The sequence below is a fragment of the Cryphonectria parasitica genome (assembly GCF_011745365.1).
Source record: "Cryphonectria parasitica EP155 unplaced genomic scaffold M406scaffold_9, whole genome shotgun sequence".
NCBI lineage: Eukaryota > Fungi > Ascomycota > Sordariomycetes > Diaporthales > Cryphonectriaceae > Cryphonectria > Cryphonectria parasitica.
The window spans coordinates 1,203,292-1,223,626 of NW_024468917.1; the positions used below are offsets into that span (position 1 = coordinate 1,203,292).

General features: G+C 54.8%; 6 protein-coding genes across 6 annotated transcripts; all 6 read left to right on the forward strand.

Moving 5' to 3' along the window:
* Positions 1–233: 233 nt before the first annotated feature.
* Positions 234–3,971, forward strand: M406DRAFT_93599 (uncharacterized protein; the record flags this gene model as incomplete). The annotated part of the gene is made up of 3 exons (XM_040926255.1): positions 234–2,055; positions 2,178–3,063; positions 3,149–3,971. The coding sequence occupies 3 exons, from the start codon at positions 234–236 to the stop codon at positions 3,969–3,971; spliced, it is 3,531 nt and encodes a 1,176-aa protein (XP_040771745.1).
* Positions 3,972–5,693: 1,722 nt separating this feature from the next.
* Positions 5,694–8,166, forward strand: M406DRAFT_83493 (uncharacterized protein). The gene is made up of 2 exons (XM_040926036.1): positions 5,694–5,903; positions 6,035–8,166. Exon 2 carries the CDS (start codon positions 6,174–6,176, stop codon positions 7,854–7,856), a length of 1,683 nt encoding a protein of 560 aa, XP_040771746.1. The 5' UTR covers positions 5,694–5,903; positions 6,035–6,173; the 3' UTR covers positions 7,857–8,166.
* A 389-nt stretch (positions 8,167–8,555) lies between these two features.
* On the forward strand, positions 8,556–9,421 carry M406DRAFT_324486 (uncharacterized protein). Its single transcript, XM_040919874.1, has 2 exons — positions 8,556–8,616; positions 8,799–9,421. The coding sequence occupies exon 2, from the start codon at positions 8,968–8,970 to the stop codon at positions 9,130–9,132; it is 165 nt and encodes a 54-aa protein (XP_040771747.1). The 5' UTR covers positions 8,556–8,616; positions 8,799–8,967; the 3' UTR covers positions 9,133–9,421.
* A 3,594-nt stretch (positions 9,422–13,015) lies between these two features.
* On the forward strand, positions 13,016–13,686 carry M406DRAFT_103490 (uncharacterized protein; the record flags this gene model as incomplete). The annotated part of the gene is made up of 1 exon (XM_040915068.1): positions 13,016–13,686. A coding segment is annotated over one exon (169 nt), but the record flags the coding sequence as incomplete, so codon positions are not given.
* A 107-nt stretch (positions 13,687–13,793) lies between these two features.
* M406DRAFT_99365 (uncharacterized protein) lies at positions 13,794–15,828 on the forward strand (the record flags this gene model as incomplete). The annotated part of the gene is made up of 4 exons (XM_040926455.1): positions 13,794–13,881; positions 13,964–14,016; positions 14,059–15,027; positions 15,205–15,828. 4 exons carry the CDS (start codon positions 13,794–13,796, stop codon positions 15,826–15,828), a joined length of 1,734 nt encoding a protein of 577 aa, XP_040771749.1.
* Positions 15,829–18,275: 2,447 nt separating this feature from the next.
* Positions 18,276–19,660, forward strand: M406DRAFT_334388 (uncharacterized protein; the record flags this gene model as incomplete). Its single annotated transcript, XM_040920931.1, has 3 exons — positions 18,276–18,431; positions 18,533–19,073; positions 19,227–19,660. 3 exons carry the CDS (start codon positions 18,276–18,278, stop codon positions 19,658–19,660), a joined length of 1,131 nt encoding a protein of 376 aa, XP_040771750.1.
* Between the last annotated feature and the right edge of the window lie 675 nt (positions 19,661–20,335).

Consider the following 20,335-nt stretch of genomic DNA (forward strand, 5'->3'; position numbering starts at 1 on the left):
GGCTAGGCAACGGCCGAGTATCTGTGTTACCGTCGCCTCGGACATCGTCTCACTGACGCTCTCTCTGTAACACCGTACGCGGCAAGCCTCGCTCAGGTGAATCCTGATCTCACACTCTCACACACTCTTCTCACTCTTGACGGCGCAACCAGGCTCGAGCTCCATGGCCAGAGGATGCCGGCCCTGCTAGAGCTCCACCCAGACTTGATATAGTCTATCACACACCGCCCAACATGAGATACAGGGTGAGGATCGCCATCCGGGAGCAGCTCGCATTCCTGGTCACCTTTGCCGTCCTCCTCGCCCTCGCCATCCTCTCCGTGCCGACATGGATCTACGTAAACAACTTTGTCGTCGGCGTCGAGGAGGACAGCCTCTCCCTGGCTGCCTCCCTGAAGGCCACACGTATCGCCTCCGAGATCACGCTCGTCCAGACCATGATCGAGACGATATCCACCAGGATCCTAATCCAGCAGTCGCTCGAAACCTTCTACCAGGGCAACACAAGCGCTTCCAACTGGGTCAACACCGAGGCGGATATGCAGAGTGCGCTGGGGTCTGGGAGTGGCAACCTCTACCAGGCCAAGATCTTCTCCAGAAACAGCACCGGCCCCTCGTACGGCCTCTTTAACGTGACTGGGCTCACCACCCCACAGATCCTGCTGCCCTACGAAAACTCGGCCGGCGCTCCCGTCTATCTAGGCGACGAGGATGGCGGCTTTCCTCCTTCATTGTATCCGAACATCACGTACGTGGACACAGGCGCCGCCAGCGCGACGGACCCGAACACGAATGTCTACGCAGCCTACGCCTTCTCAGATGTCCGCCTCAGCGAGAATGCCGGTCTTCTGCTGGGACCGCTGGTCATCAACGACACGTTTGCCCTGATGTCGCTCACCATCCCGATGAGATCCAACGCCGGTGGGACCTTCATCCTGGGCTACATGACGGTCGTGGCCTCGGCGTCCACCATTGTCGATGTGGTCTCTTCACGAGAAGGCATGGGCGAGTCCGGCGTGCTGTTGATCATCGGCCCCACGGCCGGCTCCAACAGGTTTAACGCATCCAACCCGGCGAGCAACGCAACCTATGTTCCCCCCGATCTGTCCACCTTTGAAAACATCTCGGTGCATTTCGTCCTCCCGCCGCAACCAGCCGCGGGCGGCACCAACAGACACGAGACGGCGGCGTCCGAATCGGGAGACTTTGGTGCCTCGTTTCCCCTGAAGGACTACCCAGCCGCACTGTGGGAGTTTTCGAAGCAGATTGCCGAGGTCAACAATGCCAGCTCCGACCTGTGGACGCACAACGAAGAGGGGACCGCCGTCTCTGTCGGGTATGCACGGACGCAGAACGAGCTTGTCAACTGGACCGTGGTGGTGGAGCAGGCCCGCTGGGAGGCGACTGCTCCCATCAACACGCTACGCAAGATCCTGCTGGGCTGTACCTTTGGCACGGCCGGGCTGGTTCTGCTGCTGATCATCCCCTGTGCACACTGGAGCGTTCTGCCCATCCGCCGGCTCAAGGCCGCCACGGAAAGGTCCGTCGCCCCACCGGGGTATCATGACGAGCTCGACCTCTTTGAAGGCTACGACGCAAACGGCAACTACTCGGGAAGCACATCGAAACGGTCCGCCAAGGGCTTCATCGCGTGGATCTCTCGCGAGATCCGGCGCCGGCGGAGGAGGTTTGCGAGCTCGCACACGGACACAGATCCGAACCGGCGCGTCTTCAAGATCCCTGGCAAGGTCGAGGTCCGCAAGGTCTTGGTCACCGACGAGCTGACGGAGCTCACCGAGGTGTTCAACGAGATGACCTCCGAGCTCCTCAAGCAGTACAACTCCCTCGACAGCAGGGTGCAGGAGCGGACGCGGGAGCTCGAGATCAGCAAGAAGGCTGCAGAGGCTGCCAACGAGAGCAAGACCTTGTTCATCGCCAACATCTCCCACGAGCTCAAGACGCCGCTCAACGGAATCATGGGCATGTGTGCCGTGTGCATGGAGGAGGATGATGTCGTCAGGATCAAGCAGTCTCTGAAGACGCTGTACAAGTCCGGTGTGTACTCTGTCGCCCCCTTTTATTTTTACTCGGGGCGTATCTTTTTCTTGGTGTTTTGTTCTTCCAAATGACCATGGCTAACCTTTGTGTGTGTATGTGTGTGTGTGCGCGCGCTTTAGGCGATCTTTTGCTTCACCTGCTAGAGGACCTTCTGAGCTTCTCCAAGAACCAGATCGGTCAACAGGTCTCCTTGGAGGAGCGTGAGTTCAGGCTTGGTGACATCCGCTCTCAGATTCTATCTATCTTCGACAAGCAGGTTAGGGAGGGCCGGATCACACTTACTGCCGACTTTGTTGGACCCGATTTTACCGACCTGACCGGCAGCCCCGAACGGCAATCTCTGGACAGAAGGCTTCCTGCTGTCGGGCCCCCTGGTATAGGTCGGCTGAAAGACATGTGTCTCTGGGGAGACCAGCATCGGATCCTGCAGGTCATGATCAATCTCGTCAGCAACAGCTTGAAATTCACCCCTGCGGGAGGAAAGGTCATGGTACGGATACGATGTGTGGGAGAGGTAGAGACAAGCGACGAGTCTCGGGCCTCCTCCTTCTCTAGGACCTCGAGTCGCCCCGGCCGCAGCCGTCACCGTCTAGGATCGGGCTCCCAGCATTCAGCGAGCTCTAAGGGGGGCACGTCGAACGCGCAGCACCAGGTTCAGAGGGGCACGGCGCTGGCCATCAATCCCACCGAAGTCAGGACCATCGCCCATACCTCGAGTGTTGAGAGGCCTGTCACGCCGCCGCCGCCCAACGCCAAGACATATATGTTCGAATTCGAGGTGGAGGATACCGGTCCGGGTATCCCAGAGCACATGCACCACAGGGTGTTTGAGCCCTTTGTGCAGGGTGACCTTGGCCTGAGCAGGAAGTTCGGCGGAACAGGACTGGGCCTCAGTATATGCTCGCAGCTGGCAACCCTTATGGGGGGGAATGTATCTCTGCGAAGCACGCTGGGCGTGGGCACGACTTTTATCGTGCAGATTCCGTTGAAGTATACCAAGGACAAGTGAGCAGCAGACTTCCACTCCAGAGAAAACCTTTATGCGCCCTGATGTGCGATAGCTGACAATAACAACCACCACCCTCTCCAGACCTTCTAGCACGGCATCGAGCAGTCTACGGGGGTCCAGGCCGCCTAGCGTCACATCTGATGTATTAATTGACTCCCGAAGAGAATCGGTAGGAGACACGCCGGCTCATACTGAGACCGCCAATCCAGCGCCGACAACAACCCTGGACAAGCAACCACGGCTCGTCGGGCTCAGCCAGCCGTTCTTCGCGACAGCCAAGAACAACAACCCCCCACAGACCGAGGCGGAGAAGATGGCGGTCCTCGAGAAGGCCATGGAGAAGAAAGGCGGGGAGGGCAAGCTCCGGGTGCTCGTGGCGGACGACAACAACACAAACATCGAGGTGGTCAGCAGGATGCTCAAGCTCGAGTCTGTGGTCGACGTGACCATCGCCAAGGACGGACAGGAGGCTTTTGAGCTGGTCAAGGCCAACTTTGAGCGGAACGAGCGGTTCGACGTGATCTTTATGGACATCCAGATGCCCAACCTAGACGGGCTCCAGAGCACCCGGCTCATCCGACAGATGGGCTACAAGGCGCCCATCGTGGCGCTTACGGCCTTCTCGGACGCGAGCAACGTCAAGGACTGCATGGACTCGGGCATGAACGAGTTTCTCGCCAAGCCCATCCGCAGGCCGGCGCTCAAGCAGGTGCTGCAGAAATTTGCGACCATACCCGAGGAGCCCGAGACGGCGAGCGTGATGACAAGGAAGACGACGCCAGACGAATCGCCGCCAACGACTACAGGGAACAAGGAGAAGAAAGACCAGGGGCCCGTGGTCTCGGCGACGGAGCTTCTCGAGAAGCCCTATCCCAACGGACTGGCCTCGCCAGGGAAATCATGAGGCCCACTATCCTTGGACCACTTCTTCGCCCAGCGACAATTACTCAACCACCAGTAGCCCAACAGAGCTTGGTATCTGGAAGAGGGGGCCAAGAAAAACATCACGCCACCCGAAACGAATATTTGATTGCCAGTCAGACGCTGGGACACATTTCACACATCTACCGAGATATAATCAAGACGACCAAAAAACCATAACACTTTTGTTCCTTCTCTCCAGGGCATCGGGGGAATCGTCGAAAACTGGACTTTATTTTTATTATTTCTATGGCTTTGTAATGTGGGCGTGTGACATCATATGAGATACCAGTCATGCATCCAGAACTGGTGGTGGTGGTGGTGGTGGTGGTGGTACCGCGGGGGTGGTGACACTTTTTGGAGTAAACGGCTCTTAAGACAAGAGAAATCATATGGGACAGGACAACGGCATATCCAAAACAAAAGGTACACGAGGGGGGTAGGCCATGGCGCTGGGGAGTTTGCATACGCATACACATACGCATATCGTTTCGGTTGTTTTTTTTTGGTTTTTTATTTTTTTATTTTTTTATATATCCTTCACCAACTTTGGTGTTTTCTTTTGCGGGTGCTCCAATATTTCCGTATAGGGAATGATCAAACCAGGAACGCAGCGATTGTTTATAATTTTCTTTTTCCTCGCCCCAAATTGTTAAAACGGGGAGAGTGCGAAAAGAGGGGAGCGGGTGGCATCTAACAACAACATCATATCATGTTCAAGCGTATTGTCTGCGAGAGTAACTTGATCTGACACGAGAGAATGGCGTATCAATAGTCCAACTGTTTCTTCGTGAGGGCAGCAAAGGCCAAGAATAAGGAGGGAGAGACGTGATTCGAGGAGGACGAGGTTGCTGCTTCATTGGGCTGACAGTAAAATGGCCACATTTGAGGTAGGAAACGGTATTTGAGGGAGGGAGTAAACAGAAAAACGAGAACACATGAACGATGACTGTTGGTAGTTCAATCTTGGACCAGCTGAAGAAGACTGGGCTCTTTCTCTCTGTCTCTTATCATCGTCTCTCTTGTGAGTGAGTACGTGTCCTATGTGCGTGTGGTACATGAACATCCACTTGTCAACAATGCGATCCCTCACCTCACCATATTGGTTGGTGTGTAGATACAATTGCAGACAGACCATCTGCCCCAGCACAGTATAGAGCAGTACAGTACAGTATGTACCATACAGTAAGTAGTACGTAGTGAGTACCTAGCAAGAAAGAGATATGTCACTTCTCAAGAAAGGAAGTGAACTAATTGCACGCACAACAGGGTTCCCGGCCACTTTTTTTCCCACATCCCAACAACTTTTTCTCCCCCCGCCCCCCCCCCCTTCGACTCCCATGTGAAAAAGAGGCAGCAAGAGAGAGAGAGAGGAGAGGTAGGGATACGAGGTCTTGTCGGACGGGCTTAGCTCCTTGGATAGAAAGTAGCGAGCGGTAAGCTCGGGAGGCACTTTCCCTCTTTTCTTCTTTTGTTTCACCGCCTAAATTCTGGTGGCTTGTTGCAGAAAACTTGTGCTTTGCATAAAGTACGCTACGATACATGCTATCTACTTCTGTGCAATGTACAACTGCATACAGTTAGAGGTATCAAGTAGTTTAGTAGGGAGATAAGTGAGTATGGGTATAAAACAACGACCCTGCGGTGTCGGCCCTCCCAACCCCTCCTCCTCCTCCTTCTGCTCCTTTTCTTCTGTGTGTTTCTCATCATTTTGTGTAAAAGGAAGAAAATCATTGGAATATTAACTCTTCGTCTTTGCCTACAAGCTTGGACTTCACAATAAACTGGAATCTCTCTTGACCACCTACCTTTCTTTCCACTTAAACAAATAACAAACCGTCCAAAAACAGACGATCGCAACCTCAGGGCTGCGGTCACCGGAATCCGTCACAACGTTTTCCAATCTCCTCAACTCGTATGCTTCTCTCCTTTCTTTCTGCCTCTCTCTTGGTCCCTTGTGAAAAAAAAAAAAAAAAAGGGACCGGCCTTCATAAAGTGATAGAGATCAAAGACACCATGCTGACTCTTTTGTTCCCCCTCGTAAAGGGTTCACCACCCCTTCGCAGGAGCCCGCTGTGCCGCTAGCGGAGCGGCAGCGGACTCAACCTTTACGCGTTAAGTGTAAAGGTTCTCAGCCAGTCAATCATTAGACAGAAAGAGACAAAAGGGTCTCAGAGGAGAAAGCATGGCGCCGCACGCCGAGGAGAAAGACGGCGCTGACTCTGCGTATGGTGGTGGTGGTGGTGGTGGTGGTGTTGGTGATGATCGCAACGGCAACGTCGGCCACGGGCTATCGGCTGGGACCAACAATGACCAAGGGGTGCCCCTCTTCACGGTCGACTCGCCCAACGTGCAGTACACGGACACGTCCATCCTGTCCAAGTACACGTACCGCACGACGAGTGTCACGCGCTCCTCGTCCTCGTCGTCATCGTATGTGGCCACCCCACGCGAGACGGTGTACAACTTCAAGACGGACCGCCGCGTGCCCAAGGTAGGCATGATGCTCGTGGGCTGGGGCGGCAACAACGGCAGCACGGTGACGGCGGCTCTCCTGGCCAACCGCCGCAAGCTGACCTGGGACACGCGCGAGGGCCCCCGCGCGGCCAACTACTACGGCAGCGTGGTCATGGCCTCGACCGTGAAGCTGGGCACCGACGACGCCACGGGCCAGGACGTCAACGTGCCCTTCCACAACGTGCTCCCCATGGTCCACCCCGATGACCTCGCTGTCGGCGGCTGGGACATCAGCTCCGCCGACCTGGCGGCCTCCATGGACCGCGCGGGCGTGCTCGAGCCCACGCTCAAGGGCCTTGTGCGCAAGGAGATGGCCGCCATGCGCCCGCTGCCGAGTATCTACTACCCGGACTTCATCGCCGCCAACCAGGCCGACAGGGCTGACAACGTGCTGCCGGGCCAGCGAGCCTGCAAGGCGCACGTCGAGCAGATCCGCGCGGATATCCGTGCCTTTAAGGAGACACACGGCGTCGAACGCGTCGTCGTGCTGTGGACCGCCAACACGGAGCGGTATGCCGACGTGGTCGAGGGTGTCAACGACACGGCGGACCACCTGCTGGCGGCCATCGAGGCGGGCCACGCCGAAGTATCGCCCTCGACCGTGTTCGCGGTGGCGTCCATCCTCGAGGGCGCGCCTTTCATCAACGGCAGCCCGCAGAACACGTTTGTGCCCGGCGCGGTCGAGCTGGCGTCCCGGCACGGCGCCTTTGTCGGCGGCGACGACTTCAAATCTGGACAGACCAAGATGAAGTCGGCGCTGGTGGATTTCCTCATCAGCGCCGGCATCCGGCTGACGAGCATCGCGAGCTACAACCACCTCGGCAACAACGACGGCCGCAACCTCAGCTCCCAGGCCCAGTTCCGCAGCAAGGAGATCTCCAAGTCCAACGTGGTCGACGACATGGTCCAGGCCAACCACGTGCTGTACAAGCCCGGCGAGCACCCGGACCACACCGTCGTCATCAAGTACATGCCTGCCGTGGGCGACAACAAGCGTGCCCTGGACGAGTACTATGCCGAGATCTTCATGGGCGGCCACCAGACCATCTCCATCTTCAACGTCTGCGAGGACTCCCTCCTCGCCTCACCCCTCATCCTCGACCTCGTCCTCCTCACCGAGATGATGACCCGCGTCCAGTGGAAGCGCGACGCCGAGTCCGACGGCCAGTACAAGTCCTTCCACAGCGTCCTGTCCGTCCTCAGCTACATGCTCAAGGCGCCCCTCACGCCCCCCGGCACCCCCGTCGTCAACGCCCTGGCCAAGCAGCGCGCCGCCCTGACCAACATTTTCCGCGCCTGTGTCGGCCTCGAGCCTGAGTCTGACATGACCCTCGAGCACAAGCTGTTCTAAGCGCCACAGAGTTGCCCTTTTGGTGTCTTGTTTTTGCCACGCTCAACTGATCTCTTTTCTTTCTTTGGGATGGGCGGCGGCTGCGGCTGCGGCTGCTGCTGCTGCTGCTGCTGCTCCTGTGCCCTGAAGATGTTTCTCCCAACCGGGAGTCTTCTTCTCCTTTCCTGACGGCCGGAGAGGGCTGATGTTCAAGAGTCTTTTCGCTTCTCTGTGCTCCAGCCTGTCGCATACCTCGACAGCCTCTGCCTCCCTTTTCTATTAGCTCCACTTAGAAGAAAATACACCCACAGTCTTTACCGCTTAAGCAATGGATGGGCTCGTATCGTGCTCTCCTCTTGTCTTATGAGGCCTCCTGGCCACGATGACCCATACAAGCTCTGTCTCTCACCGGTAAGGAAGTTAGATGCCCGCTTGGATATGGTCTTGGAAGGCTGCTAGCCTCACGCCTTTAGATTAGGAGCCAAGACCAACAGCTTCCGTGGTAGGTTGTGCTAGCATATGCAAAAGTGCCAAGGGCGACGTGCCTCGGGTATTCTCTTTTCTCTCTCCATTTCTCCCCCACGTAGGCAGAATGTCAACTGCACCAGACACACACACACACACACACACACACACACAAGACACAGACGGACAGATCCTGAAGCAGGGGCACCAGAGGCAAGGTAATCACATGCTTGCGTAGGAGAGGGCCGCCTCGAGCAATGTCGGACTACTTCATTCGCTGCGTTCCTGTAGTAACCGCGTGCCTGGATCTTAGCTACTATCACGGTATTAGAAAGCACTCACTACATTTGCGTCTTCCCAAGATGCTGTCCGTGCCCCGGCCGCCAGCCCACCCATGTTTACAGACGAACCCCTGCCATAGTAGGCTCGTCAAGAACGGTGGTTGTGGCTGCGGCAATTAGGAGACTTGTGGTTTAAGGAAGTGGAGAGGGGACGAACACAGTTCTCTCTCTCTCTCTCTCTCTCTCTCTCTCTCTCCGTTTCTCTCAAGCGACTCCACACTCTCGAGAGCCAGCCCCATGGGACATGCTTCTTGGACGGACGGCGTTCACACGTACTAGCGGTACTACATAGTACTGTAGGCACGTGCGACATCAAATGCGGGTTCATGCTCCACAGATCGACCATTAATCGGGGCTCCGAAATCGTCCCCAAGGAGCAAGAGATCATCATCATCATCTCTGCCCACATGGTCACCATGCGCAGAGCGTCCATCATTTCCTCGCCTTCTCCTCCTCCATTTCAGCCTACCAACAGGTTTCAGACAATGTGACGGTCCCCCTGCTTGTTCCTCCCTATGAACTTCTGGGCGGCCTCGCGACAATGGATTCATTTTGAGAGCGCGTGTCATGTCGGACACGAGACTCCAGTACACTCCAAAAGGTCCCAGAGGATCCAAAGACCACAGTAGCAACGGCAGGCAATGTTGGGCGTCATTGGCACGCCCTCTTCGCTATCACGTGAGAAGCCGTAGGGGGGGTCACTTCACGTCGCAGGTCCCAAGCGAAGACCAGAGGATCCCGAAGATTGTCGCGAATCAGCCCTCAGAGCCGAGCGTGCCGCCCCCAGCGTACAGACCTCAGGCAGCTCATAAAACAAGGCGCCCTGCTGGATACCGCCTCTTCTCAAGGAGGAGCCATCCAGTGTCGGTCACACAGGGCAACGCAGGGTCAGGTCTCAAAAGACGCCAACACGCGATAACGGGACGACGATGCGGGTCGCGATTTTGATGGGGGATGGATGGGGGCGCGGGTCCGGAGGAGGCTGTCCTTGATGCCAGCGAAGACCCAGATTCATTAGGCTGGGACAACGCCGGCTCGGCCTGTCCCTTGGCATTTTGATATGCATAGTCCGGCGGCGTGATACACGGGTATTGTTCGGGCACGTAGTTCCTGTGGCTCGAGGCTTGGTCCCTGCTGTGCTCATCTCCCTTGTCGTCGCGACGACAGATGGATCTGGCTAGTCTGCATGCCACGCACATGACTGCCGGACGCATCATTTGATTAACCAGGAGGGCCACGAACGAATGAAAGGAAAAGAGAGAGGAAGAGAAAGGGAAAAGACAAGCCGCTAAGCTGTGTCAACGGATCTTGTCACTTCTGCAGTTCCAGGGGCTTCCACGACCCGTGTGATGCCATAATGCCGAGTCGAGTCGGAGCAAGACAGGAACGAGGCGGGGGAATTGTCTTTCGAGACGCGTTGTACACGTTCCACTGGGCAAATATGTCGACAAAGTCGAGCACGAGGTTTCTCAAACCCCAGACGGCATGACGTTGTCCTCTTTCGGGGTCAGGATTGATCCATCCCAAAACCTAAGCTCTGGGCCGAAGGAGCAGGAGGGGAGAAGCATCATCTCCTCCCCCAGAATCGGGGATCCAAAAGCAGTGGCCACCAGGTGGTTCGTTCCTGGGACGCAGAGAAGTTCCTTCAGGAAGCAGGATCTGGCGGGTTGAGACGATCACGTACCCAACAAGGCGTCGCGCTGCAGCAAGAAAGCAAGCAGAAGCAGAATAGACAGGGGAGGGGGCAACAACTGCAGAGATAAGCAGAGTTTGGATCGGCGTGGATGCGACATGGGCCTTTTCCCAAAGCGGTGTGGGTGTGAGATTGGCTGGGCGCGATCCTAAGCCTGAAGAGGGGATCGTGTGATCTTGGCTTTTTTTTGTGTTGTACACTAAGTACATGCTACTGATGTAGCAGCTCTGCTAGAAAGGTGCTCGGTATATGCCCCTTCATCTTGGAAGCGGGGGGGGGGGCTGCTGAGAGGGGTTGGAAGGAAGGGCCTCTGATTTGAGTGCCTTGCATATTCGCTGCACACCATCAGGAGGACCCCCCCCCCCGGCCCGATGCTGACGATCACCTAGATGGACGAGTTTGTCGTGACCGTAAACCTGACTCGAAGGTACTATGGTAAATTGATGCTCCCACATGAGAAATACTGTAGTTCAATGGTAATTGGAGGTCTGATGGGGACCATAATAACCTGGTGAATTGATGATCACGCCATGGCTGATGGTAGCAGATATTCTGATGATGATGATGATGATGATGTGAATATGGAGGAGGACGAGGACGATGGCTATAGTGAAAAGCTTCTAGAAGGACGGGGTGGAAAGGCCTGGAGTGTTTGTTTTAGGTTTGAGAAACTCGGGTTCAGACATTGCGGTTGGACATTAGTTTCAGGGCTGAAGGGCAGCAACACGATGTTGCTGTATAGTACGTGCATGGCACTATGACATTTCATAAACATTAGGGCAGGAGCGAAGACGAGAAAGAGCAAGCGCACAGGTGCACATGCGATCCCTGGCCTAATCACTGAACCACCAGCCACTTAGGGGACCAACTACTATAGTATCTCACTGTCATTCAGGTACCCCGTAAACGCAATTTGTCCAATCAAGCCCACACCACCACACCTCCAATCCATTCAAATTCGAGGGTCCTCCTTCTCTTTTTTCAGGTTGCTCGGCATCGCGACCTACAACTGGGCTGTTCCCGGTCCGTTGCAGTCGGTGTTGCGGTGGGGAGTTCGCGGGAACCAAGCTCAACCCCACCCCCTAACTGGTACCACTGTACGTACTTGCTACCATTAGTATTATGTACTCATTATTTGTACAGGATTTGAGCCAGGGGGTCTTCTGACTATGCCTGCTACGGTACCACCATTTACGGCAACGGCAGAGCCGTCCTGGCAAAGAGACGAGGACGAGGACGAGGACGAGGACGGAGCCAGAAAAAGAAACACACACGTGTCCCCTGGTCTTTCTTTTTCTAATTCTATGGAGACTATACATACAAAACAATAATGCTCAGCTGTGGTATGCGCAAGGGCGGGAAACGCGCAGTCATTACGTAGCTGTGTCATGGCGACAACCGACCGATTCATGCAGGGCGAATGGACGTGCTGGTGTCGTGAAAAGGGCTGGCTGAGACTCGTGTGATTCAATTCGATGCCCCACTGAGAAGAAAGGACAATCTCAGTAGTAGCAGTAGCGCTGCTACCCTGAAGATCTATTTGCTAGGTGCATCTAGTGCTGTGGCTACAAGTCAATGAGATGGAGATTTGACGGCAGATGATCAGAAGGGAATTTGACCGTAGTATGGTACCATAGTCGACTACCCGACGAAAGCCAGCAAAGAGTGCGCGATAAAAAAGAGGAATGAGGATGCTGATCACAAAAGAAAAATAGGTGCTATCTCGATGATCGACCATGTCCAATGCCCCGTTGGACCTGTGGAACGGACTCGGGGGCCCATCTCTCTCTTGTAATTTACAGATTGGGCATAGCCTCATGGTGTCAACCAAGAAATCGTCACCCTCTACCTGCTCTTGCAATTTCGAGAGGCTCCCACCTCTCCCATTATCATCCTTCCTCGCTGCACAAGTTCAGGGACCACCAGCGGGCCCCCCTCCCCCTTCCCTTTCCCCTTTCTGGCCTGGCGTGCTATAGCAATCTGGGGGGTTTTCTCTCGGGTGGGGTTCAAAATGTGGTGGTCCATCCAGGCCATCCTTTCCGAAATACAACTTCTCGTGATCAGTCGACTTGTAGGATAAACCGTTCCTCCACAAAATCCCCCCCAGTTCCTCTTCTTTTCTTTTTTTGGCAGTAGGGTGCATTGGCCATGGGGTCGTTGTGACGTCTTGTTATTTCAGCTGTAGTCTCTGTTTTCTCTGACGTCTGTGACCAGTTCTGAAGGCCACTAACTGTAAGTTGGTACTGGACATCAGGACCAAACAAGCGGCGGCTCAAAGTGTACGTACTACGGCACTGTTTGGTACACTTTTTGTGCTTGGGGTGTGATAGGTACAGCGAGAGAAAGGGCCTGCCGCAGACCAACGACATGGGGTCAGGGGTGCTTATGCAGGCAGGGGTCGCCTGAGCCAATCCAGGGCCCGACAGCCCACCCGATCCTTCCCGTTTGGGGTGGAGGGCCTCGAAGAAAGAACAGAAACGACGACAGCAGGGGGGGCCTGTTCTTCACCTTCGTGCCCTGTACCCTTGTATGTCCAGGTGTGCACTGTGCCACTTGCTGCTGTGTCTCTCAGTTTGTACCTCGTACTTTTCACCCACCACCAACCCATCCCAAGTCCAAAGCAGAGACGCACCTGCCCCCGTCCACCGTCCAACTCGAGACACTTCCGCAACGCTGCCCAGGCACACGCAACTCGACGAGAATCCAGACTTTGTCTCGCCCCAATTAGCTGTTCTCCCACCTCGCATCCGTCTTGTTTTTTTTTTTGGTGTGTTTCCTGACTGTCCTCGAAACACGCTCGCTCTCTCGCGCGCGCTCTCTCTCTCTAATGCTGCCCCCTCCCACAGCTGACCGACCGTTCTGTTTTCCCTCTGGCCTTGTACCTGGCCCTGTCGCCGAGCGCCCAAGGGCCGATCCCACCGCCACCAACAACCCACCACCTACCACCCTCTTCTTTGCCCAGTTTCAGAAGACAGAAGACCCGTGACCGCATTCGCATGGACCCGGAACATCAGAGAAAACCTGTCAGACTGCTCACGACGTTTCGGATTGCCGCTGCGTCTAGGCACCCAGTCGCCAATCTGAGATCTCGGCGATCCCGCAATCATCTTTCGTAACTGTTCCGTACTGTCTTCTCTCGTCGTCTTCTTACGAATTGCATTGAGCTTTCAACACCAACAAACTTCGACGACGTTACTCGCAATTGGATATTTCGTTCTACAGGCAACAGCGAACGAAGACAACTTCTACATACCGCCCCCTCACATTATCACCCGGGTCTTGATTCCGCTCGGCGACCTCCAGCGAAAGGCAAGAGCCCTTCCACATGTCGCCCAGCGGGCATTCGATATCGATTAGAACTATAGTAGGGAGTTAGAGGGCTCCACGGTACATCCTCATCATTATTGTTTCCGAATTCAGAGGGACAAGATGGCAGCGATACCTCGAGAGTCGAGTTTCATGCCCTCTATCAAATGTTCATCATGTGGACAGGAGATCGAAATCTCCATGATGGGCGACCACGTCTGCGCTGGACCTGGAGGTGGAAGTAGTGCTTCTGCTACTGGTGGTGCCGCTGCCACCGTCGGAGGTCCGAGTTCCTCCATGGACACTTTCATGCCCATGGGCAGGAGCGTACACGACAAGATTGGTGCTATACCGCCCGTCGATACCGCCATTGCGAGTGAGTCGAATATTCAAGGCGCTTTGCCTACCGAGTGCCTAGCCTGCTGACCCTCATTGGACAGATCGGAGTTATTCGCGCCAACCACGAACGCCCATGAGCCTCTCGAGCGGCTCCAGGAGCGTGTCGCCAAGAACACCTGGTGCACGGCCCAGTATAGGCAGGGCCGATGACTACTTCGCGCCCACGATCGCCGTCAACGATGAACCCGGCTTGCCACAGTCGCGACCTGGAGCTTATGGCGGCTTCGGCGACATGGAACCAGAGCCTGCCTACCCGGTGACGAGCCCGAAGAAGCAAGGCCTCAATCTACTAACAAGAATAGACAGCATCTCCGCAGGGCCCTACGCACAGGACATAGACTCACCACCGCCCGTGTCCGGCATGAGAGGGCCCCCTCCGCGGCAGCAGGCCGACAACGATGGCTACAGCACATCTGCGTCAAGCAACGGGATGGCAGCCAATGCTCCACCAAGAATGCCCAGAAACAATGGGTATGGTGGGTTTGGGCCCCCGCCGACGACCAGGAGGGACGATCAGCCAGATTCATTTGCCGCCCTCAATCGTTCAGAAACATTCCCCAACAGACCGGTGGAGAGGCTGGAGAGGCTAGAGCAGCCACTGCGCGCCCCTTCAGCTCCGGGGCCCAGGCCAGACAGACTTCGTGACACGTCGCGGCCACCACCGCCGCGGACAAGCCTGGTGCGATCACCGATCAAGAACCCCAGCATCAACCTGGAGGCAGAGTTTGGAATGAATAACCCCTACCACTCGCCATCAGCATCGATCGCGTCGTCCATATCCCGCGGCTCAAGTCAGGGCAGCCAGCCGAGTTCGAGCACAAGTCCTCCCCGGTCTGCAACATCCCCTCGGAAGCCATCCCAGGGCGGATCGTCCTTCGACACCCTGATCAGTGATGTCCAGTCGTCAATGGACGAGCTGGCACCGAAGGAGCTCCCGCCGATGCCGGAGCTGCGAGCACCATCAAGTCCCGAGACGCGGTCATCACCGGTCTCGAACGACCGATATGACCCGGCTATCCAAGGCGGCCGACCGCCATCATCACCCCCTCAGTCCAAATGGGACCGGACTGAGCGCCAAGATCCGGCTATCCAAGGAGGATCGCGTTCAAAGGCACTCCCTCCGTCACCGGCAGAATCGAACGCCCGTCGTGACACCGCTGTGCAGAAGTCACGAGGGAACTGCAAGGCGTGTGGCTTGGCCATCACTGGGAAGTCCGTGTCGAGTGCTGATGGGAGGCTGACAGGCCGTTACCACAAGGCCTGCTTCGTCTGCACCAGCTGCAGTGCACCCTTCCAGACGGCAGAGTTCTATGTGCACGGCGACAGGCCCTTTTGCAAGCTTCACTACCACAAGGAGAACGGCAGCCTTTGCGGAACTTGCGCGGACGGCATCGAAGGACAGTACCTGGAGGACGAGGGCTACACCAAGTACCACGTGAACTGCTTCCGCTGCGGCGACTGCCAGAGGGTCCTCAGCGACGGGTACTTCGAGGTCGGGGGCAGGGCGTATTGTGAGAAGGACGCGTGGCGGCGACTGCAGGCCGCACGGCGGACCCCGTCAATGAGCTCGATGAGCTCCCAGCGAAGCTACGGCAGTTCGCCCCTAGCGCCCCCAGGACGACCAGGAATGAGACCTCCACCCGGTGCCGGTCTCCCATCAAGACCAATGGGTTCTGGTAACGGCAGGATGGGTCAGTCCTTACCGAGAGGGCTTGGAGGACCTGGAATGGGACTGACCCCGCCGATGCCAAAAATGGAGAAGCGGAGGACGCGACTAGGCATGATGTAAACTGTCTGAAGGCGAGAGCATATTCCACGAGAGCAAGCATTCATCGCCGGGACGAGAGTGTCCGGCTATCTACGACCAGTTTCAATTCTCCCAGCCGACCGATGATCGTTCAGAAACGAGTTCTACATCCGCATCCACTTCCGACAGTAGATCTGCGGCGGCTCCTTACACCTTGATCGAAACTCTCTTTATCATGTACTATTGGTATTTGCGAGATTAAGTTACCGCCGCCTATCCAGTTTCCACGCAAATCGGCAGACTTTTGCATTTCTTTTGTTAGTTTGGTTTGGCCATCGTACCACACACATTTTCACGGCGTTCGAATGGTTTTCGGCTTTTGTTCCAGGATCATGGGCCACATGTTGGAGTGATCGATCGGCCAGGATGCGGTCGAATATCGACCACATTGCTTCACTTGCATACCAGAGTGGTTATTTATAATATTCGAAAGTGATGCTGGACGGCATTGAACGCCAGCTTTTACGAGGAGCGATGAAAAAGGATATCTATCTATCAGGGAGGGCCGAGGATGCACGATTTCGGGGGGGGGGGGAGAAGACGGTGGACGTATCGGGTCATGAGCGCAAGACACACAGCCATAAAGAAGCGAGACGGGCTGCGATGAGACGCAGCCAGGAAAGACAGAGGGAACTGACCCGGGTCCCGCCCCCGCTCCATTACATCCTTCCATGCATACCTTGTACATAAGGCATGGGTTGGGTATGTATTGGTAGATGGAGAACCGTGGTGAAGGGTCTATCCATGAGCAGGATGCCGGCTTGAGGGCCAGAGCAATCCGAGCTCCTTCAAACTAAACATCAAAATCAACCTACTTCAAACAAAAACACATCTTCCAATTATGACCTTCATATATTATGTCAGTAAACTTGACCCATGATTTGAAATTAATGTATCAGTTATCAAAGAACCGAGCCTGTAGTTTTAGGGACAGTCAGTTTGTTCGGAGACCACATTCATCGACAAAGTAGACGATCATAGCAGCATTGTGCGCACGAGAAAGAAGAAGAACAGTTATAGAACGCGGGTTGTCAAATCCTAGCCCCCCGGCTTTGTGCTAAATTGAGTGCGTGAACAAGGTCGAGCCAAGTGTACCGCTTCTTTGACAACTGCAGACGTGACAGCCACCACTTCCAAGGCTCCTTTGATCGGGTCCCGGAGAGGCGCATGGAATGAATGTATCCAGCGCCACAACTTGCCTTTTTGCAGTGAGAGAGAAAGGAATCGAGTCAATGAACGAGGTTATGACATTACTTTTCCTGAAAGAGCCTTGGTCTTTCTATGACTCGGCTTTGGAGGTTCCGACCTGCGGCGTTAGAGACGGCATACTTATTTGGAAGACTCAGATAGCTGGATGGTCGCGGGGGCGGTGCAATTCAGTAGACAGTCTCTGCATACGGCCAATATCAGTATGCAGGCGAGAATGCTTGATTTGTTACAGTATGATATTAACCGCGGCAAGCTGGCCAGATTTTTGTAATCATGACGATAATGACTATTCGGCCCGCGTGTCCTGATGTCGAATCTGTCCTGCCTACTTTAAGTACTAAGTAAGTGTGGCCATATCCTTTCAACCGGTGTGACCCGCCTTCATAATTTGCATCATTCTCGCTTCCGACTTTGACGAACAAAAAAACCTGTCTGAGAGGCGACCATCATCAGGAACTTTTGGAGTATCTACCATTCAAGGAAACGGTCTGGCAAAAATGCTGTCTGAAATTTTTCCCCGGCTCGGCATGGTGCCTGGGTGTCAGTGATACTCTTTCATTGATGGCTGCGTTTGTGCATACGTGAAAGGTGCTCTCTATATGTCCAGTGACCAGTTGCCCTTCTCCTCTCCTTTCAAGATACTCAACCCCCTTTTGGTGGTGACAACACTCCTTATAATTTTTGCTTTCCATTCCTCACAGTAGAAGGTTGTTCACTATGGCATGCTCTATTTACCGGTTCTACATTCTCTTCTCGTTCCTTCTTGTCTTCACCGCGACAGTCGGTGCTCGAAATATCAGTGAGATTTCTCTGACTGAATGTGGTGTAAGTTACGTTTTCCTCACATTTCGAGACGTTTCAAGGAGACTTGCGTTTGTTTTGCATTCGCAGATGTAGAGAGTGGGCCTACGTGCAAGTACTGATTTCGGTTTTTGCCCCATCTAGATCAACTGCATCGAAGCATCATGTAACTCCACGACAAACCTAGGCTGTGCCTGTTCAGACACTGGCTTCAATAACATCTCCGAGTGTCTCTCGGACGGATGCGTCGCCGCCTCCGACTACTACAGTTCGTCGTTCTTCTATTACCCTCAGACACTCGGTGCCCTCTTGAAGATCCCTCTTTCCTGATGAGCATATCCTCTCACTCGATCGCTCTCCACACATACTCACTCCATTTATTGATAGTAAGCTTCCGCAAACTTTATTATGATTGCGATATGCCCCAACCGGTCTGGAGCGTTGATCCAGACTTTTGGACGGCGGCCATTATCGTGTTCATCATACAGACGGCCTTCTTCTCGCTCCGCATTACGGCGAGAATGATAGGGCTGGGAAAATGGGGCTGGGACGACTGGACGTGTATTGTGGCCTACGTATGTCTGACTCTCTTGTTTTGTTTCTTTTTCTTATCTTTTCCTTTTTCTGGAGAGAGAGAGAGAGACTGTTCTGACGCTGACATTATCGTACGTAACAGGCAATTCTGGTCGCACAATTCATCATGTGCATGCTAATAGGCCACTACGGCGATTATAACAACTACTGGACCCTAGACTTTGCCAACCTCCCACCCTTTTGGCGCATCGACTTTGCCCGCGCAGTCCTGTACGCACTCTGTCTGGGCCTGTGCAAGGCCTCCATCATCTGCCTGTACCAGCGCATCTTCGAAGGGCCCCGGCTGTGGTGGGTCTTCCTGGCCACGCAGCTGTTCAACGCGCTCCTGGCGCTCTCGTACTTTGTGTCGGCCTTCTTCGTCGCGCGGCCCTTCTCGTGCAACTTTGTGCTGGACCTGCCTGCGGACTGCAAGTATGATGATGTCTGGGACGGCAGCGGGGCGTACTCGGCGGTCAACGCGGCGTTTGATGTGTGGCTGGTTGTGATTCCCGCCGTGGTCGTGTGGAGGCTGCAGATGCGGACAGGGAGGAAGGCCAGCGTTGTTGCTGTGTTCGCGACGGGGATCCTCACGTGTCTGGTCGCTGTTCTGCGCTTCGTGCTGTACCGCTTGCAGGGTGATCCAGGTATGTTTGCTCTCCTTTTAGGGTTCTTCTTCCCCCCTCTCTCTTCTGTGTATTTCCTCCTTATATCCCGCTCCCCGTTACTTTGTGTGTGTGTGTCAAGACTGAGAGAAATCTCTTGATTCTAATCCTCCCTCTGTCGTGTGAAAAATAAAGATACTTCCGATTACACCTACCAGAGCCTGATCTGGGCGACCTACTACGCCTACTACGCAGAGCTGACGTCGTGCTTTGCCATCGCCTGCCTCCCCGCCATCCGCCAGCTGGTGGGCAAGAAGATCTGGCCCGTGCTCAAGACGGGCTTCAGCGTGCTGTCGTCGACGTGGTCACGGTCGCGGACACGGACAGGTTCGTCGTCGATTGTTCTGAGCGCGAGGGACACTGACCCTGCTGCTGGTGGGAGCGGCGGTAAATGGTTGGCATCGTCGTCGTCGTCGTCGAAGCGGCAGACGAGGACGACCATCATCTCGAGTCCGCTGGATGGTAGCTTCCAGCACCTCACAAGTCATCTGCAGGAGAAGGAGGAAGAGACGGAAGTGGCGCCGCCGAGGCTCAAAAGCTCGGGTGAGTCGGTGAGCTATGCGGTTTGAGGGTGGGGAGATCGCGAACCATCAATCGGTTCGGACATAGCTTCGTGCTTTTGTGGTGGTAGTGGTTGTTGGCGGTACGGGATGGCGCGTTTATCTCTTTCTCGTGCGGAGTGTTCTTTCCCTCAGTAAGCCAATCTTTAGCTATTTGAACTTGACAGTCTTCCTTTTTTGTGACTGTGTAATTAAACATCTCAGTTTCTTTGGTTTATGTGATGAAAATATCGCCTGGCAGCTGAGAGCTGACCAGGGAGATGATGATGCATACGAACACTGCAGAAAATTCTCCGTTCAACTATTGTGTGGTCATCCATTGAGTTGTCAAAGATAAAGCCATCTGAGCAGTGGACAGTTTGGCTGGCCCGAACAGACCAAGGTTCAGCGTAGCAAAATGTTGACAAAAAGGTCGCTGCAATCGATTCGAACAGGCGCTCCCCTGGTAATAATATCATTCAGAAAGTCACGCCTCCATCTGCAATTTGAAACATTGACAAGTTGCACATAAAAAAGAAAGAAACGAAAAAGGTGACTTTTGCCCGACTCGAACTTGCGACGTTTGCGAAAACATGTAGGAGAGGACGCAAGGGCAAAGGAGTGAATAGGAAGAGAGGATGAAGGAAAGAAGAAAAAGGGACAAAAAAAAAGGACTTGGTCCTCCACGCCCTGCCAAGCTGGTAC